Genomic DNA, 25,387 nt, shown 5'->3' with positions numbered 1-25,387 from the left:
GGTTTTCCAATGCCTCGAAAAGGGCACTTATTGGTAGAAGTAAAAAAAAAATGTAAGCAGACACTGAATATCCCTTTGAGCATGGTGAAGTTATTAATTACACTTTGGATAGGGTATCATAAACCCATTCACTACAAAGATACATTCGTCTTTCCTAACTCAGTAGCCCGAAAGGAAGGAAACAGTTAAGAAATTTCATCATGAGGCCAATGGTGACTTTAGGAGTTTAATGGCTGTGTTAGGGGAAAACTGAGGATGGATCAACAGCATTGTAGTTACTCCACAATACTAACATAATTGAAAAGAAGGAAGCATGTACAGAATAAAAATATTCTAAAACATGTACAGAATAAAATATTTCAAAACATGCACCCTGTTTGCAACAAGGCACTAAAGTAATACCGCAAAACATATGGCAATGCAATTCTCTTTTTGTCCTGAATAGAAAGTGTTATGTTTGGGGGCAAATCCAATACTGAATACCACTCTCCATATTTTCAAGCAAAGTGGTGGCTATACCATGTTATGGGTATGCTTGTAATCGTTAATGACTGGGGAGTTTTTTAGGATAAAAAGAAATGGAATGGAGCTGAGCACAGGCAAAATCCTAGAGGAAAACCTGGTACAGTTTGCTTTCCGCCAGACAATGGGAGATTAATTCACCATCCAGCAGGACAATAACCTAAAACACAAGCCAAATCTACACTTGAGTTGCTTACCAAGAACACAGTGAATGTTCCTGTTACAGGTTTGACTTAAAACTGCTTGAAAATCTATGGCAAGACCAGAAAATGGTTTGTTTTGAAAATAATAATGGCCGAATGTTGCACAATCCAAGTTTGGAAAGCTCTTACAGTCTTACCCACAAAGACTCACAGCTGTTATCGCTGCCAAAGGTGATTCTAAAATGTATTGACTCAGGGGTGTTGAATACTTAACTAATGAAGATATATTAGTGTTTTATTTTTCATAACATTTTGACATGTTAGAATTCTTCTTCCACTTTCACATTACATAGTAGATTGTTGACAAAAAAATGACAAATCCATTTTTGTCCAAAATGTTGAAAAAGTCAAGGGGTGTGAATACTTTCTGAAGGCACTGTAAGTCAAAACACACCTAACACACACAAACACACACTCCTCTCCACCACAACATGCAAGCTGGTATGATTGACAGTCACAGTGAACATGTTGCAGCGTATTGTGTGTGTGTGTGTGTGAATGAGTGGAGATTGGACCAAGTCTGTCTGCTGCTAGCTGAGATTGCCCCCGTGAGAGATCCAAAATAACAAGAAAGGGGCCCTCAGTGGGTCGGATGAAAGCCTGTCTCCAACCATTTCAGCACGGAAAGAAACGGAAAGTCCCCTCCCCTACTGTAGGTCTGACTAACTGACATCACACTCATCTTTAAGGAAAGGAAAGAGAGGAAATCTCTAGTTATCTGTTTGACTATGATGCGGTTTTCCCAAATACAATGTTACCTAATGAGATAATATCAAAATGAACACTCAATTCTCTCCATTTACTCTATTCTATTTTTCACATGTTCCATCCTACATGGGTGAGTGAGTGAGTGAGTGAGTGAGTGAGTGAGTGTTTTACACAAATTAATGTTAGTTGAGGAGCTAGCTATCGATATATACTCATTGTTTGCTGAAGTAGTGGTCTAGTCAGTAATTATTTACAGTTGAATTCAGAAGTTTGCATACACTTAGGTTGGAGTCATTAAAACTAGTTTTCAACCACTCCACAAATTTCTTGTTAACAATCAATAGTTTTGGAAGGTTGGTTAGGACATCTACTTTGTGCAGGACACAAGTAATATTTCCAACAATTGTTTACAGACAGATTATTTCACTTATTTTCCCTCAATCACAATTCCAGTGGGTCAGAAGTTTACATACATTAAGTTGACTCTGGCTTTAAACAGCTTGAAAAATTCCAGAAAATTATGTAATGGCTTTAGAAGCTTCTGATAGGCTAATTCACATCGTTTAAATCAATTTGAGGTGTACCTGTGGCTGTAATTCAAGGCCTACCTTCAAACTCAGTGCCTATGTGCTTGACATCATGGGAAAATCAAAATAAATCAGCCAAGACCTCAGAAAGAAAATTCTGGGTCATCCTTGGGAGCAATTTTCAAATGCCTGAAGATACCACGTTCATCTGTATAAATAATAAAATGCATGTATAAACACCATGGGACCACGCAGCCGTCATACCGCTCAGGAAGGAGACGCGTCTGTTTCCTGGAGATGAACGTACTTTGGTGCGAAAAGTGCAAATCAATCCCAGAACAACAGCAAAGGACCATGTGAAGATGCTGGAGGAAACAGGCACAAAAGTATCTATATCCACAGTAAAACGAGTCCTATATCGACATAAACTGAAAAGCCGCTCAGCAAGGAAGAAGCCACTGCTCCAAAGCCGCCATAAAAAAGGCAGACTACGGTTTGCAACTGCACATGGGGACAAAGATCGTACTTTTGGGAGAAATGTCCTCTGGTCTGATGAAACAAAAATGTAACTGTTTGGCCATAATGACCATTGTTATGTTTGGAGGAAAAGGGGGGACGCTTGCAAGCCGAAGAACACCATCCCGACCGTGAAGCACGGGGGTGGCAGCATCATGCTGTGGGGGTGCTTTGCTGCAGGAGGGACTGGTGAACTTCACAAAATAGATGGCATCATGAGGGAGGATAAATATGTAAATATATTTAAGGAACATCTCAAGACATCAGTCAGGAAGTTATAGCTTGGTCGCAAATGGGTCTTCCAAATCAACAATGACCCCAAGCATACTTCCAAAGTTGTGGCAAAATGGCTTAAGGACAACAGGGTCAAGGTATTGGAGCGGCCATCACAAAGCCCTGATCTCATCCTATAGAAAATTTGTGGGCAGAACTGAAAAAGCATGTGCGAGCAAGGAGGACTACTAACCTGACTCAGTTACACCAGCTCTGTCAGGAGGAATGGGCCAAAATTCACCCAACTTATTGTGGGAAGCTTCTGGAAGGCTACATAAAACATTTGAGTTAAACAAGTTAAACATTTTAAAGGCAATGCTACCAAATACTAATTGAGTGTATGTAAACTTCTGACCCACTGGGAATGTGATGAAAGAAATAAAAGCTGAAATAAATCACTCTCTCTACAATTATTCTGACATTTCACATTCTTAAAATAAAGTGGTGATCGTAACTGAATTTTTACAAGGTTTAAATGTCAGGAATGGTGAAAAACTGAGTTTAAATGTATTTGGCTAAGGTGTATGTAAACGTCCGACTTCAATGGTAGGTGCCTTTTTGTTCCATTTTAAAGAATGATTAGACAATTAACTAATTGATTGTCTAAAAGCACACATGAATAGCAGTGATACTGTACTTAACAAATTATTGTAAAAAATGTTGATCATCACACATTTATTTGAATTGATAGTTTTGTCAACTCTGAAAAATAGCACAATATAGTACGACATAATAATAATTGGACAACAATTAAACAAAATGGGAGTAGACAGACAATCTCAAAATGTATATATTTTTTAGTCCAGATCCCGAGTGGCGCAACGGTCTAAGACATAGCATCTCAGTGCTTGAGGCGTCACTACAGACACCCTGGTTCAAATCCAGACTGTATCACAACTGGCTGTGACTCAGAGACCCACAGGGCTGCGCACAACTGGTCCAGTATCGTCCAGGATTGGCTGGTGTAGGCCATCATTGTAAATAACAATTTGTTCTTAACTGACATGGCTAGTTAAATTAAATAAAGAAATCAAATGCTCTGTCGCAGCTGGCTGCAACCGGGAGATGGCACACAACTGGACCAGAGTCATCCGGGTTAGGGGAGGGTTTAGTCGGCAGGGATGTCCTTGTCCCATCGTGCTCTAGCAACTCCTGTGGCGGGCCAGGCGCATGCATGCTGACACAGTCGCCAGGTGTACAGCGTTTCCTCTGACACTTTGGTTCAGCTGGTTTCCGGGTTAAGCGGGCATTGTGTCAAGAAGCGGCTTGGCTGGATTGTGTTTCAGAGGACGCACAGCTCTCAACCTTCCCGAGTCCGTACGGGAGCTGCAGCGATGGGACAAGACTGTAACTACCAATTGGATACCACAAAAAGGGATGCAAATTGTTTATTGTTAACCATATTTGTGTAAGAACTTGTTCCTTTTGAGGTTTACATTTTTTGCAAAGAGAAAAATAGCACTATATTGGTGAAGACATACTGTGTATTGGTGTAGCTTCACTTTAACTCTAAATTATTCACGTTGCTGTTTTCTTGGCCAACATTGCCCTCATGTGGGTAAACTATGGGGTGCACTAAATGCCTCACTACGCAACAAAACAGGTCCATGTGTCTATCTATACTGCTCAAAAAAATAAAGGGAACACAAAAATAACACATCCCAGATCTGAATGAATGAAATACTCTTATTAAATACTTTTTTCTTTCCATAGTTGAATGTGCTGACAAAATCACACAAAAATTATCAATGGAAATCAAATTTATCAACCCATGGAGGTCTGGATTTGGAGTCACACTCGAAATTAAAGTGGAAAACCACACTACAGGCTGATCCAACTTTGATATAATGTCCTTAAAACAAGTCAAAATGAGGCTCAGTAGTGTGTGTGGCCTCCACGTGCCTGTATGACCTCCCTACATCGCCCAGACCTGGACTAAAGCATCCTGGACAGTCTGTGGTGCAACGTGGCATTGGTGAATGGAGCGAGACATGATGTCCCAGATGTGCTCAATTGGATTCAGGTCTGGGGAACAGGCGGGCCAGTCCATAGCATCAATGCCTTCCTCTTGCAGGAACTGCTGACACACTCCAGTCACATGAGGTCTAGCATTGTCTTGCATTATAAGGAACCCAGGGCCAACCGCACCAGCATATGGTTTCACAAGGGGTCTGAGGATCTCATCTCGGTACCTAATGGCAGTCAGGCTACCTCTGGCGAGCACATGGAGGGCTGTGCGGCCCACCAAAGAAATGCCACCCCACACCATGACTGACCCACCGCCAAACCGGTCATGCTGGAGGATGTTGCAGGCAGCAGAACGTTCTCCACGTTCTCCAGACTCTGTCACATCTGTCACATGTGCTCAGTGTGAACCTGCTTTCATCTGTGAAAAGCACAGGGCGCCAGTGGCGAATTTGCCAATCTTGGTGTTCTCTGGCAAATGCCAAACGTCCTGCAAGGTGTGGACGTCGGGCCCTCATACCACCCTCATGGAGTCTGTTTCTGACCGTTTGAGCAGACACATGCACATTTGTGGCCTGCTGGAGGTCATTTTTCAGGGCTCTGGCAGTGCTCCTCCTGCTCCTCCTTGCACAAAGGCGGAGGTAGCGGTCCTGCTGCTGGATTGTTGCCCTCCTACGGCCTCCTCCATGTCTCCTGATGTACTGGCCTATTTGATTTCACAGAAGTGTGATTGACTTGGAGTTACATTGTGTTGTTTAAGTGTTCCCTTTATCTTTTTGAGCAGTGTATATACCTTAGGGATCCCATACTTGATATGGTGTACTATAAGTACACCAAGTAAATATCAGAAAATAAAGTGTGAAATGTCATAAAAGTCCACACAAAAGTAAGTACCCGTCAAAAGTTTGGACACACCTACCCATTCAAGAGATTTTCTTTATGTATTACTATTTTATACATTGTGGAATAATAGTGAAGACATCAACGCTATGAAATAACACATATGGTATCATGTAGTAAACATGTGTTAAACAAATCAAAATATACTTTCTTCAAAAGTAGCCACCCTTTGCCTTGATGGCAGTTTTGTACACTCTTGGCATTCTCTCAACCAGCTTCACCTGGAATGCTTTTCCAACAACCTTGAAGGAGTTCCCACATATGCTGTCACTTGTTGGTTGCATTTCCTTCACTCTGTGGTCCAACTCATCCCAAATGATCTCAATTGGGTTGAGGTCGGGTGATTGTGGAGGCCAGGTCATCTGATGCAGCACTCCATCACTCTCCTTCTTGGTCAAATAGCCTTTACACAGCCTGGAGGTGTGTTTTGGGTCATTGTCCTGTTAAAAAACAAATGATCGTCCCACTAAGTGCAAATCAAATGGGATTGAGTATTACTGCAGAATGCTGTGGGAGCCATGCTGGTTAAAGTGTGCCTTGAATTCTAAATAAATCACTGACAGTGTCACCAGCAAAGCACCCCCACACCATCACACCTCCTACTCCATGCTTCACGGTGGGAACCATACTTGCAGAGATCATTCGTTCACTGACTGCGTCTCACAAAGACATGGCGGTTGGAAACAAAAATCTAAAATTTGGACTCTTCAGACCAAAGGACACATTTCCACCGGTCTAATGTCCATTGCTCATGTTTCTTGGCTCAAACAAGTCTCTCCTTCTTATTGGTGTCCTTTAGTAGTGGTTTCTTTGCAGCAATTTGATCATGAAGGCTTGATTCGTGTAGTCTCCTCTGAACAGTAGATGTTGAGATGTGTCTGTTACTTGAACTCTGAAGTATTTATTTGGGCTGCAATTTCTGAGGCTGGAACTTATCCTATGCAGCAGAGGTAACTCTGGGTCTTCCATTCTTGTGGCGGTCCTCATGAGAGCCAGTTTCATCATAGCCCCTGATGGTTTTTGCTACTGTACATTCAAAATTCTTGACATTTTCTGGATTGACTGACCATGTTTTAAAGTAATGATGGGCTGTCATTTATCTTTGCTTATTTGAGTTGTTCTTGACATAATATGGTCTTTGTCTTTTACCAAATAGGGCTAGCTTCTGTATACCAGACACAAAAAGGAAAGAAATTCCACAAATTAACTTTTAACAAGGCACACCTGTTAATTGAAATGCATTCCTTATGTGTTATTTCATAGTTTAATGTCTTTTCTACAATGTAGAAAATAGTCAAAATAATGAAAAACCTTGGAACGTGTCGGTGTGTCCAAACCCTTTGACTGGTACTGTATGTATATACACATACACACTGAACAAAAATATAAACGCAACATCTAAAGTGTGGGTCCCATGTTTCATGAGCTGAAATAAAATATCCCAGAAATGTTCTATAGGCACAAAAAGCTTATTTCGCTCAAATTTTGGGCACAAATTTGGTTACATCCCTGTTAGTGAGCATTTCTCCTTTGCCAAGATAATCCATCCACCTGACAGGTGTGGCATATCAAGAAGCTGATTAAACAGCCTGTGCTAGGGACAATAAAAGGAAACACTAAAATGTGCAGTTTTGTCGCACAACTCAGTTGGCATGATGACTGCAAGAATGTCCATCAGAGCTGTTGCCAGATAATTGAATGTTAATTTCTCTATCACAAGCCGCCTCCTGCGTTTTTAGAGAATTTGGCAATAATTCCAACCTGCCTCACAATCGTAGACCATCTGCAACCAAGCCAGCCAAGGATCTACACTTCTTACCTGCGGGATCATCTGTGACCAACCACCCGGACAGCTGATAAACTGTGGGTTTGCACAACCAAATAATTTCTGCACAAACTGTCAGAAACCGCCGCCAGGAGCTCATCTGCATGAAGTTTTGAACAGACTGCAGTTCGGCATTGTAACCGACTTCAGTGGGCAAATGCTCACCTTCGATTGCCACTGGCACGCTGGAGAAGTGTGCTCTTCACGGATGAATGCCGGTTTGAACTGTACCAGGCAGATGATAGACCGCATGCGTGTATGGCATTGAGTGGGCGAATGGTTTGCTGATATCAACGTTGTAAACAGCGTGCCCCATGGCGGCGGTGGGGTTATGGTATGGGCAGGCATAAGCTAAGGACAATGAGCACAATTGCATTTTATCGATGGCAATTTAAATGCACAGAGATACCGTGACAAGATCCTGTGGCCCTTTGTTGTGCTATTCATCTGCCACCATAACCTCATGTTTTTGCACGATAATGCACGGCCCAATGTCGCAAGGATCTGTACACAATTCCTGGAAGCTGAAAAAGTCCCAGTTCTTTCATGGCCTGCACACTCATCAGACATGTCACCCAAGTTTGTGATGCTCTGAATCGACGTGTACGACAGTGGGTTCCAGTTCCTGCCAATATTCAGCAACTTCGCACTGCCATTGAAGAGGAGTGGGTCGACATTCCACAGGCCACAATCAACAGCCTGATCAACTCTATGCAAAGGTGAGTCACGCTGCATGAGGCAAATGATGGTCACATCTGATACTGATCCAGATCCCTACATTTTTTGAAGCCATCTGTATTCCCATTCATGTGATATCCATAGATTACGGCCTACTTGATGTATTTCAATTTCAATTGGAACTGTAAATCTTTAGAATTGTTCCATATTGCATCTATATTGTTGTTCAGTGTACATGTATTCAAATATCTGTTTTGATGAAACAAAAAAAAAATCCACAGAAACTTTGATTTCACAATTTAAGCAGTATCATGGCTTCCATGAAAGGTTGGTTTCTGCTGCTCTGCATGCATGCGCTCCTAAACCCATGTCCATACAGAAGGTAGGTCCTGTCCCTCTCCTCCCCTTCAGTCTAGAACAGCATGTTGAGATACTGGAGATTCGTGTAGGTTCCACCCACCATGGTCTCTCTCTGCTATGATCAAAGCACCTCCTGGTCCAAAACACAAGGCCGTTTTTTAGAGTTTGACTGGGTACTTTATCACTTTATCCAGAAACGAACCCATTCATTGTGCAGGCTTTCCAACTCAACACTTAAATGAAAGTTTCAATCAATAAACCTATCATCAAGACCTATCTCATATCAAATCAACTTTTATTGGTCACATACAAGTGTTTAGCAGATGTTATTGCGTGTGTAGCGAAATGCTTGCATTTCTAGCTCCGACAGTGCAGCAATATCTAACAATGTCACATATACCCAATACACACAAAAAAAGTAAAGGAATGGAATTAAGAATATATAAATATATGGATTAGCAATGTCAGAGCAGCATAGACTAAGATACAGTATATACATATGAGTAATGCAAAATATGTAAACATTATTAAAGTGGCCAGTGATTTCAGGTCTATGTAGATAAGCAGCAGCCTCTAATGTGCTAGTGATGGCTATTTAACAGTCTGATGGCCTTGAGATAGAAGCTGTTTTTCACCCTCTCGGTCCCATCTGTGATGCACCTGTAATGACCTCACCTTCTGGATGATAGCGGTGTGAACAGGCAGTGGCGGTCCTTGATCTTTTTGGCCTTCCTGTGACATCGGGTGCTCTAGGTGTCCTGGAAGGTAGGCAGTTTACCCCAGGTGATGCGTTGGGCAGACCGCACCACCCTCTGGAAAGCCCTGCGGTTGCGGGCAGTGCAGTTGCCATACCTGGCAGTGATACAGCCCGACAGGATACTCTGAATTGTGCATCTGTAAAGGTTTGAGGGTTTTTAAGGTACCAAGCTAAATTTCTTCAGCCTCCTGAAAATTGATGTGGGTTTAGGGTGACAGGTAAGGTAAGGTAGAGGTGATATGATCCTTGACTCGTCTCTCAAAGCACTTCATGATGACAGAAGTGAGTTCTAGGGGGCGATAGTCATTTAGTTCAGTTACCTTTGCTTTCTTGGGCACAGGAACAATGGTGGCCATCTTGTAGCACGTGGGGACAGCAGACTGTGATAAGGAGAGATTGAATATGTCCTTAAACACACTAGCCAGCTGGTCTGCCCATGCTTTGAGGATGTGGCTAGGGGTGCCGCCTGGGCCGGTAGCCTTGCGAAGGTTAACACGCTTAAATGTCTTATTCACGTCGGTCACGGAGGAGAGTCCACAGTCCTTGGTAGCGGGCCGCGTTGGTGGCACTGGGTTTTCCTCAAAGCGGGTGAAGGAGTTTAGCTTGTCTTAGCTCATCTTAGTTTAATCAGGTGTGACAGTGCTGGGCTGGAGTAAAATCCTGCACACCATAGCTTTCTGAGACCAGGATTAGGTGATCACTGATCACACAGTTGCATTAACATTTAATGAAATGTTATTCAAAACACAGAGACAAATCAGATTTCAGACAAGCCCTGCAAAAGCAGAAATACCGTAAACACATGGTTACAAATAGTGTACACAGAAGAGAAAAAAAACAACAGCTGAATTATTTCAGACAAAATATTTAATTCTTGAAACAATTCAGACAGGAAAATTGTCAAACGACAAACAACGAAGTGTTGTGGTGGTCTCAAAAGTCTCACAATGTTGGTCGTCTTTGCTGTCATCAGCTGTCATGACAGTTTTATGCTACCAGTTCTCACAGTCTCAGAATTAGAAGTTCATCCATGTTTCTCAAACGTCAAATTTAGAAGTTGTTCCAACCATCACATTTTTAAGTGATTAAGGTCAAGTTTAGGTATTAACTCTGAATTGTTATGGTTAAGTTCAGGCATTATCTCCAAATGGTTAAGGTTCGGGATAGGCTTACGCTCATCCATCATCCCCAACACCCTTAGTATAGCGTTTCCCAAACTCGGTCCTCGGGACAGCAGATTAAAATGACCAAAGCTTGATGATTAGTTTATTATTTGAGTCCGCTGTGTAGTGCTAGGGCAAAAAACTAAACATGCACCCCTTTGGGGTCCCGAGGACCGAATTGGGGAAACCCTGGCCTACCAAAACCTACTTGAAGGTAAAGGCACTCACTGTTGCCACCAGTGGCCGGTTTCCACGTCATCTCCCTGCGTCCTCAGAAATGGACGGACATCAAATACTGACTTATATCACAGGTGACCTGGCTGGCTTAATGACAGAGACTTCAAGGATTACTGTGAGATCAAAGTCAGCTGCATAGACAGACCTCTGATAGTCTATATTGCAGTGTTTGAAAGAAATGCCTTCAATGTGGTCCATTGAAATTCACAACATTGTGGTCCATTTTTATAATGAATTAAAAGTCTAATTAAACTGTCTTGGTCATTGTGGGGAACAGTAACATGTCTCACAGCCAAGGGAGGTGGCGGCTCCGTAGTCACAGAATCTATCATCCAAAATAAACCCCTAGCCCCATTTCCCCAACATTTCCTGACCCCTTTGAAGATCAACATGAAATGGATGGGTAAAAGTAATGGAGTGAGGCCCTGTTTGAACAATTCTAAAAAGAGTCCTTCCTTCCTTTCTTGAAGTAATCGTTGATCTGACATGACAGGATGGCTGTAAGCAGTTTGCGATCAGTGAACCTTTAGTATTTAAACAGGGCCTCAGTGTCTAGTGGTTGGGGCAAGAGTTTGATTCTAGACTGGGGAGGCATTTCATTGATTTATATTCTTTATTGGTTTCAAGGTTGTTTGTCTCCAAGTCACTCAGTGACACACAGGATGGCATCCAGTAGGTTGTGTGTGTGTTTGACTTGTGCTGCGGTGAAGCCGTGGCTCTTCAGTAGGAGGCTGTATTCGGAGGCGCTCCTTTGTCTCCCCTCGGTCATACTGAGGGCCTGAAGTAGGCCTCTGCTCGGCCCCTTCCTGTCCTCATCCAAAAAGATCTCACTCACCAGCACGCAGCAGCCTGGGACGGAGATGGCGTACACAGGATGTATGCATACATATTTAACGTTGTGTATACAATCAGTATTTACATTAGCATGTGAAAGTCACATTCATAATATGCAATAAAGGCATTTTGAACTACGATACACATAAATTGGACTAGTCAATTGGTCGTTTTTTTAATAAGGCAATAATGTAGTATTTCTTAAAAGCAGAAACAGTCAGGTACCTAGGCTAGTCAATGATGTGTGCCCTCTGCTTCTCACTTTTGATTTGAAGAGTTTAACATGCAACTTGCACACTGTTAAAACACTACGCTGTTATAACCTTGTGGTTCATTCCGTTTAGGCTTGAGCCAACTCCTCTGTGTTCATTCAAGTTCATTAGAACTTATTTAATCTGCCTAATAAACCTTTGCTTTTTGCACACTTTGGTGGGGGCAACATAACAGAACAAATCATCGCGTGACTCAAAGTTTACTTTGACATGATGGTTGTTATTACCAATATTTGCGTATATGAAAGCATTTACAACGCAAATATCACAATCTATTTCACCGACTAGAATGTCAACACTAGAACATTTTACCGAAAGATTTTCTGTTTTTAATCAGGCCTGCCGTGAGTATTTTTTATGGGTCAGGTAATTCATCCACATAAAATTGTTGGATGGAAATGTTAATTCTGTTGCTAAATGTATGAGTGAGGTATGGCATGACAACAACAGATGAGTTGGCTTTGGCACATACAGCATGGGACCAGGCTAACTCTTTACATAAGCGATACACAAAAGAATGTCTAGCCAATGTGTGAATCATTATCCTTATCAGGGTCAGAAATCAGAATCCAAAAATAATATATTGTTTTTCACTCTTACCAGGATTGCATGCTTTCGCAATTTTACTCAGCAAAATGTGTACTTTCTCATCCGACCAGTCGTGGAGAATTCTTGCCAATATGTATACGTCTGCCTTGGGAAGCTCATCTTTGAAGAAATCTCCTGTTCAGACATTAAAAAGAAAAACCATTCATTACATTTTACATGTACACTGACAGAAAACAAATTCATGATCAAAATGGCACTTATTGCTAAATGTTTTTTTGTTAAAACATTTTTATTATGAACACAACAAATACAAAAAAAACAGAAATATACAAACAAGAGTACAAGAAAGTAGCAAACTCGATTTGGATATCAGATATTACATAACAAGATTCATTTTCAATTTGTTAAATACTTTTATGGTGCATATTGCTTTTTACATTTACTGATCATTTAAATTGATCATCTTAAATCATGTGAAAAGGGGTTTGTTCTCTGCCCACTTCATTTTATGGACAAAGAATCTTCCATGAAAGATAAACAAATTAACACTAAAAGTTGAATCTAGGTCCATATCATTTGATTAAAAATAAAACATAATATCAGAGTCTTTCAAATTAACATTAATAGTTGTTTCTTTTAAAATAAAATATTCTGACATAAGAGCAGTCCCAAAATAAATGGTCAAGAGTCTCTGGGTCACAATCACAAAATACACATTTGAAATCAATAGATATTTTAAAACTGTGTATAATAAAGGTCTTTACAGGGTAGAGTCTATGAATGAGTGTGTATGATACTTCTTTCACCTTATTAGATATACAATATTTACCAGATAACAACTAAACTTTTTTCCAGTTCACTTATCCGAGGGCTGCATTCCAGTACATTTTAGCAGAGGGAATAGTAACATATTGACATAGTTTCCTTATATACCTGTTATTACATTTATAGTTTAAAATGTAAATTCCTTCTAGTTGTATTGAGGCTACAAAATCCTCAACAGTTGCAATTGGGGTACTGTTATATTCTCCTAAAAGAAGAATAGCACATTTAGGGACAGCTCTAACAACAATTTGATACTCCTCAGGAGTGAATGTAACATTGTGTGTTCTAATAAATTCTGGATAATCATATAGTTGTCCATCATTATTCAATAATTGTTTAACCCAAATAATGTCGTCAAACCAGTTCTGGAAAAACAAAGATTTGTTTTGTAATTTATGTCTTTATTATTCCAGATTGTATACCTATGAGGGGAAAATTGTGTTTGTACATGAGGTTCCAAGTTAGAAGTACTTGTTTATGAAAGTTTGCAAGCTTAATAGGGATTTTACCCACATCAAAGTTGCATTTGAGTAAGAATTCTAGACCACCAATTTGTTGGAATATTAATTCATTATATTAATTAATTAATTAATAATTAATTATAGTTTTGTATCCATTTAATCTTAAATATTATATTAGAGGTTTTAAAATTGAGCATTCAAACCTCCCTCACCTTGGGTGGTACATATTACCGCTTTTCTTAAATAATGAGGTTTATTCCACCATATGAAGTTAAATAATTTAGTATCAACCATTTTAGTTACTGACAGAGGAACACCCAAGGCAAGGGAGGTATAAACTAATCTGGACAGACCTTCAGATTTTGATAAAAGTACACATCCAGATAAAAAAAATCTCTCAATAACCAGGAGTTAAATCTCTTTCCAATTTTCTCTACAATAGGAGATACATTTAAGTTGGCCCTTTCTTTCTGATCTTTGCTAACTGTAATACCAAGATAAATGATCACATATTTTACAGGGATATTACATACTGAGTTTAAGTCACAACTTTTCAACGCAAATAATTCTCATTTCCTAATATTCAGAGATAAACCTGATACATGTGTGAAGGCATTAATACACTCAATAGCTTTCTTGACTTCATTATGATCTTTCAAAAAAATGGTGGTGTCGTCAGCCAATTGTGAACATTTTATCTCTTTGTCTTGTATCTGAATACCCCTAAAACTATCCTTATTTATATGAAGTGCCATAACATGTGTGACCAATAAAAATAAGAAAGGAGAAATTGGTCATCCTTGTTTAATTCCACGTCTAATGTCGAATCTTTGTGAAGTTCCATGGGATAATTTAACAGAGCTGTTACTATTATTGTAAAGTGTCTTAATTACACTTAATTTATATATATATTATAATATTGACCAAAGCCAAAAAATCAAAGAGTTTCAAAAATAAAATAATGTTCAACTGTATCAAATGCCTTGTAAAAGTCTAAAATAAAATAAATCTATCTTCCATAATGTGCTCATTGTAGTCTATCAAGTCCAATACTATTACATGTATATCTGCCCTTCATAAAAACAGACTGGGTATCGTCAATGATTTGGTCAAGACCTTTTTTAAGTCTTTCTGCAAAGATGGATGCAAGTATCTTTCCATTATTGTTCATTAATGTGATTGGTCTCCAATTTTCTAACATCATAGAATCTTTGTTTGGTTTGGGTATTACAGAAATTAGGCCCTGCGTCATAGAAAAACGCAGGATCCCTAAATCAATTGCCTCCTTAAAAACTTTAAATATAAATTCAATAATATCTTCCTGAAAATATTTATAGAATTCACTGATAATGCCATCATTCGCTGGAGAGTTGTTCTCTTTTAACTTGCCAATAAATTTTTTTATTTCATTAATATAAATTATTTCATCACAAGACTTTTGGAAGTCTTCATCTATGAATTTTGCACAGTCTTTGACAGAGTCTAGAAAGGCAGATATGTCACTAGGACAGGCATTACTGGTATAAAGGTTACCATAGAATTCTGAAACATATTTTGAAATATCTTTGGGGTTTTCATTTTTTTTTCATCTATATTGAGCTTATGAATAGATGTAAATTCAGAATTCTTTCTTTCTAAATTGTAAAACTATTTTGTATTTTTTTCACCTTCCTCCAACCATCTCCTTCTTGATCTTACAAATGCCCCTTTTGCTCTCTCTTCACACATTGGGTCAATTTCTAGTTGTAAAGAGAATAACTGACCCTTTCCCTCTTCATCAAGGTCTTCCATAGAGATTAGAGAAAATATTTCCTTAACAAGTTTATCTTTCCTCAATATTTTAAGTTCAGCAATTTGTTTACCTCTCTTCATGGTTGTTTGTCTTATTTCATACTTCATTAATTCCCAATATTTCCCATAAGACTTAAATAGTTGGGCTTTCCTCCAATTGTCTTGTATAATATCTTTGGCATCCATCTTGAAATTATCATCTTCCACCAGTCTACTATTGAGTTTTCAATAACTCCGATTCGGTTTAACTTCAGATCCATTCATATTTAAAGATAAGAATATAACTTTATGATCAGTAAAAATTGATGGTTCAATTGACACCTTGACTATAGAATTATCTAAGGAATTAGAAATCAACCAGAAGTCAATTCCTGACCGTCTGGACATGACCTTGTTACTCCAAGTGAATTCCTTTTTATCAGGATATTTAGATCTCCAAATATCTGCTAATCCAAGACCAAGACATAGGTTATTAAACTCAGGATTAACTATGCTGGATCTGTTAGGAGGGGGATATCTGTCATTAGATACAGAATTAAAATCTCCACCTAAGACAATTTTGATATCCTGAAATAAGGTCATCGGTAGTAAGACTCATCACTCTGGACGTTGGGTAAATTTCAAAGATATTTCAAAATATGTTTCAGAATTCTAAAGTAACCTTTATACCAGTAATGCCTGTCCTACTAGTGACATATCTGCCTTTCTAGACTCTGTCAAAGACTGTGCAAAATTCATAGATGAAGACATCCAAAAGTCTTGTGATGAAATGATTTATATTAATGAAATTAAAAAAATGTATCGGCAAGTTAAGAGAACAAATCTCCAGCAAATGATGGCATTTCATTGGGTATTAATTTATTATTCAAATTCTTTAAATCATATCCTGTTGTTTTGTTTGTTGTTGGTTGCATAAATATTCCCTAATAAAAACATTTCACTGTTGAAATTTACCCAACGTCCAGAGTGGTGAGTCTTACTACTGATGACCTTCCCTTTAAATGCACCTCTTAAAATTGCTACACCGCAGAGTGGTTGTTGCCATATGATACCTAGATATGGTTACCTCATTGATTTTTCCCCAAAAAATTGATCGGAAGAACAAGCATGAGTCTCTTGTAAAAAGTAAAAGTCTGCATTAAACCGTTTGCAATACAGGAAAATAGCCTTACGCTTAAGTAAATTTCGAATACCCCTGACATTAATTGAACAAAGAGATAAAGACAAACTTCAACCAACAACTTTGTTATGCTAATATAAGCTTTTCCTAAGGATATGTAACTCAAAAGGATTTCCGTCCCATTATTTAACCTCTCCAACAAAAAACATATATTGGTCATAAAGTTATCAAAGTATTCTTACTCCCACAAGGGGGAGACATTGTGTAGATTTTACAATAAGCAGTTATTCACCTATAGTTAGTGTTTAGCTTACCAGTTCTCAGGTCAGCCTTTTCTCATTCAAGTGTTTGTGTACATTTTTATAATAAAAGGCAGCTTTTCCCCTGGTAATCTGTTTTTTGGCCTGACAGTTCTGTCCAAGTTAGACTCTGGCTCTCACTCAAATGTTCTGATTTGGCCGCATTTCTTTCCCATCGATGATCACTCTTGCACCGATAAAAAAAATGCAGTTTTCCCTGCCTTTCGAGCTGTAGCCACCATCGTCTCTTGTCACTTTGTCTGCTGAGGTCAGATCCTCAGTGAATCTCAATTTTTGCTTGATGAGGAATTCACAATTCTTCGCTCGCCTCCAAAGAAGATCCTGTGTAGATCTGTTGGTGAACTCTGATGATGGTCGTCCTCGGTCTCTTGTCTTGATCCTTAAGTCTTCCCAAACGATGGACGATGTCTACATTTTCCTGAAGTTTGGCTTTTGATTCAGGAATGACAGCTCCACAGATGTCAACAACTCTGCATTTGATGTCCTCACCCGCCTGCTCTGGAATTCCATGGAGCCTCAGGTTCCACCTGCGCTGGTATCTCTCCGCCTCATTCACCTTTTGCTCGAGTTCAGCCACCTTCTTTTCATTTTCCTGGCAGATAACTTCCACTTTCTTCATGTCACTTTTGAGGGTTTTCACTTCTCCAAAGAAAGTCAACAGATTTTTTTAATGGCCTCAATTTTCATCGTATTCTCCCTAACCATGAGCTCCAAGCCATTTGCCCTTTCATCTATCTTTGCTGTCAAAAGCATTACAATATTGTTTTGCATAAAGAAATGACATACCCTCTTGGCCTCATCTTTTTCCCCTGGGGCTTGACTGGAGTGCCGGGGTCGTAAGGTAAAGGCCTGAGCCGTGGACTGGATGGGCGCAAGTTGTAAGCATTGTTGCTCACCACATTTTCATCACCCATCACCACATTTTCATCATCCATTGCAGTATTTCCCCCCAGTTACATTCTGAAGAGGAGTACCCAAAATCATACTTAAGAGGAGTACCCAAAATCATACTATCTTTTGTGGTTAATTGTCCATCTGACGATCTTTCCATTTCTTTCCTTTTGGTTCTGGTCATGGCAGTTTCCATGTACGTTCGACAAGCTAGTTTTTGAGCTAGCTAGCTTATCAGGCTATCTAGTGTTGTTGCAAACTTTGTTTTAGAGGTGAATAACTTGCAGAAAGTAATCAATTACTTTGGTAAATGAACTAAACCATATTCATACGGAGTTTTATGACCGTAGAAATAATCCAAAACAAATTATCTGCACCGACTGCCATCTTGCGCGCCCAACGCTAAATGTTATTGTGCTTCTACAGACCACATTACCCATGATGATAACAGTATTCTAAAATCCATTCCACCCGCTGTAAGTCATTAAACAAACCTGCTACAAAAGATACTCTGTCATCTGCGTCATGTGGCCGGAAGTGACTGCTCATCTCAATGACTTCGGGTAAGTCGAACATGGTCACAGACAACCCCGGGTGTGCTTTGGCAAACTCATATGCCATGGCCCCAGTGCATCCTGGGTGAAGGAAAAAAACACTGATGATTGGTATGGATTGATTCTGATAGGCTACACCCGATTCCCTATTTAAGGGCATAGCCAGAGGCTTTCTAATGTAAATCACATTGAAGATAATAACGGAAGGGCCATTTGAGATTTTACTACAATATTGTAGCAAAACAATGTGATGGCCATTTTAAATGGAACTGAGGTTTAGGTTACTATGACCTCACCTCCCAGGTCGCAGGCCGTCTTATATTTGGAGAGGTCAAAGGCCGTCGCCACATCTCTACCAGAAACCTTTGCGATGCTGTGCATGGCCTTCATGAATCGCAGCTTCACTTCATGTCTGCTGTAGTAGGCATCCTATAACAATGAACAACAAGGACGAAAACAAAAACAGTTACCACTCCAATACTCAGTTCTACAGTGAGAAAACAAAACATTAGGAAAACTTTCCTAATATTGAGTTGCACCCCCTTTTGTCCTCATAACAGCCTCAATTTGCCAGGGCATGGACTCTACAAGGTGTTGAAAGCATTCCACAGGGATGCTGGCCCATGTTGACTACAATGCTTCCCACAGTTGGCTGGATGTCCTTTGGGTGGTGGACCCTTCTTGATACACACAGGAAACTGTTGAGCATGAAAATCCCAGCAGCGTTACAGTTCTTGACACAAACCGGTGCACCTGGCACCTACTACCATACCCCATTCAAAGGCACTTAAATATTTTGTCATGCCCATTCACCATCTGATGGCACACATACACAATCCATGTCTCAATTGTCTCAAGGCTTGAAAATCCTTCTTTAAACTGTCTCCTCCCCTTCATCTACAAGGATGAAGTGGATTCAACAAATGACATCAATAAGTGATCATAGCTTTCACCTGGATTCACCTGGTCATTCTATGTCATGGAAAGAGTAGGTGTTCTTAATGTTTGTATATTCAATTGTTTACTTATAAACAATAATACAAAACCATTCTATCTAGTGTTAACTGGAGAGCTGCATTGACTGTATATTTTAATCCCAGTTTAGTGCCTTCACACCTGATACAACTAATCAACACGTCTCCCACACCTTGACTAGCTGATTCTGCTAAGCTTGAACAAAAAGCTGACGTACTGTGGCTCCCCAGGAACAAGACTGATCTGTTGAATAATTACCAAGGTAACTGGAATGTGACATGAAACTTGAGATTGTTATTACCTGGAAAAGGTTAGAGGTTTTCCCAAAGGCCTTCTCGTGCTGGTTGGTCCCCTCCCTCACAGCAGTCTCCAGGTGGGTGAAGAGAGGCCACACCAGTTCGTTACAGTGCTGGATGTACCCCTGCAGAGAGAGGGGACCGTCCGACAGCAGGAAATGCCTGGACATCGCTGTGTTTGTGTACTCTAGGGAGAAATTGGCATGTCAGAAGGCATGTCATAAATCACTCCTTGACACACACAGCTTAGACGCCATGAACAATGTCTAGGAAAAAAGAAAGAATATGTCTAACAGAAGGAAACAAATTATAGAGGGAGACAATGTGAGAAATTGAGACAGTATACCTTTTCCCGTTCTTTGCAGGAGTCCCAGAGAGACGCAGGCCTCCAGCAGGCGTTCGGTCCCCTTAATAGATGCTTTGATCTCCTGGGCCACATCCTCAGCCTGCAGCTCCCCTGTCTTACTGCTCCTTAACACGTCAAACACACGCAGCTTGGATGCTGTGAACAACACCTAGGATACAAAACAAAGGGAAAACGTTCAATGCGAGACTAGAAAAAGAAGAGGAGTAATAGAAAATTCCAAGTCATGTTTTAACATACCTCAAGCAAAAGTAGTTTGATTAATAAGCCTAAAATTAAACTTCCTGCAACCTCAGCTTGAACATGACTACATGAGCAACATAAAACCTAGCTGTATGGGGAATTAAAACACAATAGCAAGGAACTCAATGTTTTGTTATGGTATATACAGTTGAAGACAGAAGTTTACATACACCTTAGCCAAATACATTTAAACTCAGTTTTTCACAATTCCTGACATTTAATCCTAGTAAAAAGTCCTTGTTTTAGGTCAGTTAGGATCACCACTTTATTTTAAGAATGTGAAATGTCAGAATAATAGTAGAGAGAATCATTTCTTTCAGCTTTAATTTCTTTCATCACATTCCCAGTCGGCCAGAAGTTTACATACACTCAATTAGTATTTGGTAGGGTCGCCTTTCAATTGTTTAACTTGGGTCAAGCATTTTGTGTAGCTTTCCACAAGCTCCCCACAATAAGTTGGGTGAATTTTGGCCCATCCCTCCTGACAGAGCTTGTGTAACTGAGTCAGGTTTGTAGGCCTCCTTGCTCGCACACGCTTTTTCAGGTCTGCCCACAAAGTTTATAAGGGATTGAGGTCAGGGCATTGTGATGGCCACTCCAATATCTTGACTTTGTTGTCCTTACGCCATTTTGCCACAACTTTGGAAGTATGCTTGGGGTCCTTGTCCATTTGGAAGATCCATTTGCGACCAAGCTTTAACTTCATGACTGATGTCTTGAAATGTTGCTAAAATATATTCACATAATTATCCTCCCTCGTGATGCCATCTATTTTGTGAAGTGCACCAGTCCCACCTGCAGCAAAGCACCCCCACAACATGATGCTGCCACCCCCGTGCTTCACGGTCGGGATGGTGTTCTTTGGTTTGCAAGCATCCCCCTTTTTCCTCCAAACAAAACAATGGTAATTATGGCCAAACAGTTCTATTTTTGTTTCATCAGACCAGAGGACATGTCTCCAAAAAGTACAATCTTTGACCCCATGTGCAGGTGCAAACCGTAGTCTGGCTTTTTATGGCGGTTTTTGAGCAGTGGCTTCTTCCTTGCTGAGCGGCCTTTCAGGTTATGTCAATATAGGACTCATTTTACTGTGGATATAGATACGTTTGTACCTGTATCCTCAAGCATCTTCACAAGGTCCTTTGCTGTTGTTCTGGGAATGATTTACACTTTTCGCACCAAAGTACGTTCATCTCTAGGAGATTGCACTTACTGTATATAGACTTTTTTTGTTTTATTTGTGGAGTGGTTGAAAAACGAGTTTTAATGACTCCAACCTAAGTGTATGTAAACTTCCAACTTCAACTGTAAATACATATCCATCCACAGGATACCTTTGAGGCTTTAAATCCATCCATGAGCTCGATCATCTTGCTCAACTTTTCCTTGCCGTCTTCTGTCTCGTGCTCCCTCACATTCTGCATCTGAATGGTGCCCCTGCTGGTCAAGTCTAGTGCTGCAGGGTCGCTGATGCCCTGGGGCTCAGCCTCCCCGTTCTCAGAGCACTTAGACAGGTTGTTGACCAACGTCCAGGGCACCTCGCCCTCTCCACACCCACTCTCCTCCTGTTTCACCTAGATGGATGAATGAATGGGATACATTATAAATGGATTCAATTCAATTAACTTTATTGTCCATGTAACACATTAAAAACAATTCATTGAAAACACCAACACTGACATATGACAAATTAAGTGTTGTGCAATAATTGCATGTGTACTGACATTATGGGCTGTACTGGCTGAAGGGATGTTTTGTCCTTGGCTGTCCGGAGGGCCGTTATGGGTTGGGCTGCCTGGGGGGCTGCTGGCGGCTGGCTCGGCTGGTGGGACCGTGTCGACAGGGCTGCCTTGGGGGCTGGTCTGGGTGCTGTTGTGTGTCAGACTGCCTGGGGGGCTGAAGATGAGACCCAGCTTCTTGCAGAACTGGTTGAGCGGGAAGCCCACCACATTCAGGAAGTCTCCGTGTACATACTCCACCAGCATACCACCCAGAGCCTGGATACCATAGCCACCAGCCTTGTCCCTGTCACACACACACATACAGAGAGACCCAGATGCATGCATACACAAACAGAGACACAACAAACACACACGTCTCACATAAATTGACAGACAGTGAGACCCACAGAGACAGAGAGCGATAGAGAGAGGGGCCACATAGAAAGACAGGACACCAAGACACAGGGAACACACACACGCACACACAGAGGTGACAATCATGTGACGTGTCAGGCAATACTGTGTCAGAACTGGCCACGGTATACGAGACCACACAGCAGAACATGCTTCTATGATTGAACTAAGGCTCATTGACCCTCACTTGTTTCTTTCAGGCTGAAATGATATAACAAAATCCATACCTTATCTCAATAAAGCGACACAAAATGAACTGGTTGGCTGTATCAAAGTCCACAAAACCATGGGTTCACAAGGTTTGAATTCAGGGAAGTGACCCCAATTGCCTCTGCGAGAGGTGAGGTGAGGTTCTAAACTTAGACAAATCTATTGGCATTACACCATAGCCAGTAATGCAAACAGAAGAAGAGAGGTGAAACTCACATGGGTTCTCCGCTATTGATGTACTCCCAGAGTAAATCATCAGACAGATCTGCAAACTTCACCTTGGTCTCCTCATAGAAGTCAATAACTTGATAATCAATCTCTTCATCTGGAAAGAACGGGACCTAGTCAGTTGTAAAACTGAATGCATTCAACTGAAATGTGTCTTCCCATTTAACCCAACCCCTCTGAATCAGAGAGGGAACCATTGAAATAAATAAGCATGTACAACTTTAAAGCAGGCAACTTCCCAACCTACCCTTTTACCTATTTTATGTTTAAGGCATACCTTCTTTCTCATGGCAGAGAATGATCGCCACTCCGGTAAAAACACTGTGTTCTTTACCACTCAACCTGTTCAGAAACACAAAAACAAAGATAAAATGGGATAACTACCTTTTCCTATTGTTATTATTATTTTTTAAATGTACACAGAATTCTCTCAAAACCTTGAAAGCATTCGGTAGGCATCTTGCTTGTCCACTGGCTTCTCAAGAATCAGTCCATCCACTGTCTGAGAAAAGAAGACAACCAATACAGTGTAAAGGAAATAATAACCACTATGATATGAAGGATAGAAGATATTGATATAGCTGACTTTGCTTACAACAACAGTGTCTGCTCCGATCACAATGTCTGGAGTTTTCAGGTGTTTCTAGAACAAATTAAGAAACCACAGACATTCAAAAGTATATATTTGTTTCTTCAGTGAGGAAAGAATATCAACAGACAAATATGGTAATGATATTGTAATAATAATAACAGTAAGCAAAGGCTTCACTGACAAACGGCATCCTCTTGGCCACCTCCAGGGCCTTCTGCTTGGCAGTCTCCACAGCATACTCATGGGGTGTTTTGAACAGCCTCTTGTCTAACGTTTCCTTGAACCAGGATGGGACAACCTCAAATCGTAAACCCTGTGACATAAATGGAATAACAAGGCATCATCACCATCAGATACTACATGTCATTACTGTACCTTAGAGGCTCAGTTTGATTAGGCTTTAAAAAAAGTTTGGTTTCTTACTCCCTTAACGGAAGTAATCATTGAACTTTCATGACATGGATAGGTGATTGCAAATGTCCAATATTGTAGAAACCTTGCATTCACTTATTTATCCTATCAAAGCGGAAGAGGGTAAGGAAGGAGGCCTCGGTCTTACCACATTGGTGAGTATCTCCAGCCTCCTTGGAGATGCACTAGCCAGGACGACCAGCTTACCGGTCAACTTGGAAATGACAGGATTCATCAACACCATGGTGACCTCCTCACTGCAGCATATACAAGTTAAACATTAGGCTACTAGTTCGTCTCAGTCAGCTGTTTGGTGTCAGATGCCTGTGACTTTGCCTTGAAGTAGCGTACTTACCATTTGCGGTCACACTTTACTGCCTACATACAATGCACGTATTCAGGTCAATATGCTTTTGTAGGCTACACCTCATTGTTCTCTTGTATCAAAAATACACTGACGTGAAATGTGTGGCAAGGGATCAAAGGGCTATCCTAGAATGAACCTATCCATTGATGCGAAATACCTTTCGCACCTATTGGCAATATTATTTTCTGGTCTGGCTGGTGTAGCTTTGTTGACAGCCCGGACGATCGTTCTGAACGTTAAAACACATTGCATGCGGTACGGTTTTGGAAACACAAGGAACATACCCTTGATATCAGCTATACTTTTTTTTTTTTAACTAAAGGTTAAATGATTTCACACCTTTATAGGGTTATGGTTAAGGTTCCCACACGACCATTTGTCCATGTTACTGCACTTGTTTACAAAAAATACTGCTGCAACTGTGTTAAAACAGTGTACAGTATCTGTATATTTAACATTTGTGAAATTATGTAGAGCGTTTTATGTTTATAGAAGCATCCCGCAATTAAGAATCCATTCACGTTTAGATTGAGTGTTTTATCTGCCAGAGCCATTTCCCATTTAAAAAGAAAATGTAAGGTCACTGGACAATAAGGTCAGAGTAACGTTAGGCTCCATTTAGTCGTTTATTGGGCTATCCTAGAATATGCCATGAACAGACCGAATTATTATGTTAGCTGAGTTAGAAGTTAGTTGACAACTTAAAAGGGAAAGGTCTGGTTAGTGTTTGTATGGATCAGTGATAATTATTGACATGGAAACAAGTAACGTTAACGTTACCATGTCGCACATTTCACTGCTTAGCTTGAGAAACTCTTCCTCAGATCATGCAAGTTCAGCTATTCAGTTACGACATCTCAAACCTCAAGAAATGTTTACAACATGCAGCATACAACCTTTGGCAAAGCTGCTTTGAAGTGTAATTCAATAAATTACACTTTGAAATCTTCGACGGCTAAATGAAAAAACATTACCTGCAGATCTTCCATGCGAATGAATTCCTTGTTGCGTTTACAAGAGACAACGCATGCGCAAGCATAGCGGAAGAAGAATCGAGAGATTCAGCCAATCCTATGACATCTTTTTGCGTGTCATCATAAAACGTAACAGAGGGCGTACATCAAGTAAGAGTAGAATTAATGGAGTTCAATGGAGATTCATGGCAATCAACCCTCATTGCACAAACATTGCGTCAGAATATTGATTATATCATTTAGCTTTCTAAAACATTGTGCTGTCTTTGTCGGCTTGTGATGCTTTATTAATAGAACAGCTATGCACCTATGTTGAGCAGCATAATGCCAGTATGCATAGC

The 25,387-nt window shown here is 40.3% G+C and overlaps 1 protein-coding gene across 1 annotated transcript; it reads right to left on the bottom strand.

Moving 5' to 3' along the window:
• Nucleotides 1-10,083: 10,083 nt before the first annotated feature.
• On the bottom strand, nucleotides 10,084-25,145 carry asmtl (acetylserotonin O-methyltransferase-like). The gene is made up of 15 exons (XM_024403090.2): nucleotides 25,047-25,145; nucleotides 23,854-23,962; nucleotides 23,476-23,607; nucleotides 23,298-23,345; nucleotides 23,140-23,204; nucleotides 22,980-23,044; nucleotides 22,691-22,799; nucleotides 21,854-22,154; nucleotides 21,464-21,703; nucleotides 19,869-20,037; nucleotides 19,528-19,709; nucleotides 18,548-18,680; nucleotides 18,192-18,332; nucleotides 12,341-12,463; nucleotides 10,084-11,483 (listed from the first exon to the last, which is right to left on the bottom strand). Exons 1-15 carry the CDS (start codon nucleotides 25,109-25,111, stop codon nucleotides 11,278-11,280), a joined length of 2,088 nt encoding a protein of 695 aa, XP_024258858.1. The 5' UTR covers nucleotides 25,112-25,145; the 3' UTR covers nucleotides 10,084-11,277.
• Nucleotides 25,146-25,387: the final 242 nt, after the last annotated feature.

Source organism: Oncorhynchus tshawytscha, linkage group LG03, assembly GCF_018296145.1.
Source record: "Oncorhynchus tshawytscha isolate Ot180627B linkage group LG03, Otsh_v2.0, whole genome shotgun sequence".
Taxonomy (NCBI): domain Eukaryota; kingdom Metazoa; phylum Chordata; class Actinopteri; order Salmoniformes; family Salmonidae; genus Oncorhynchus; species Oncorhynchus tshawytscha.
This window is presented reverse-complemented; position numbering and strand designations above follow the sequence as displayed.

Coding starts and splice junctions, on each gene's coding strand:
- asmtl (XM_024403090.2), bottom strand. CDS start 25,111: ATGCTTGCGCATGCGTTGTCTCTTGTAAACGCAACAAGGAATTCATTC. Junction 21,704..21,853: donor CAGCCAGTACAGCCCATAAT/GTCAGTACACAT, acceptor TCATCCATCTAG/GTGAAACAGGAGGAGAGTGG. Junction 20,038..21,463: donor ATGGATTTAAAGCCTCAAAG/GTATCCTGTGGA, acceptor TTTGTATCCTAG/GTGTTGTTCACAGCATCCAA.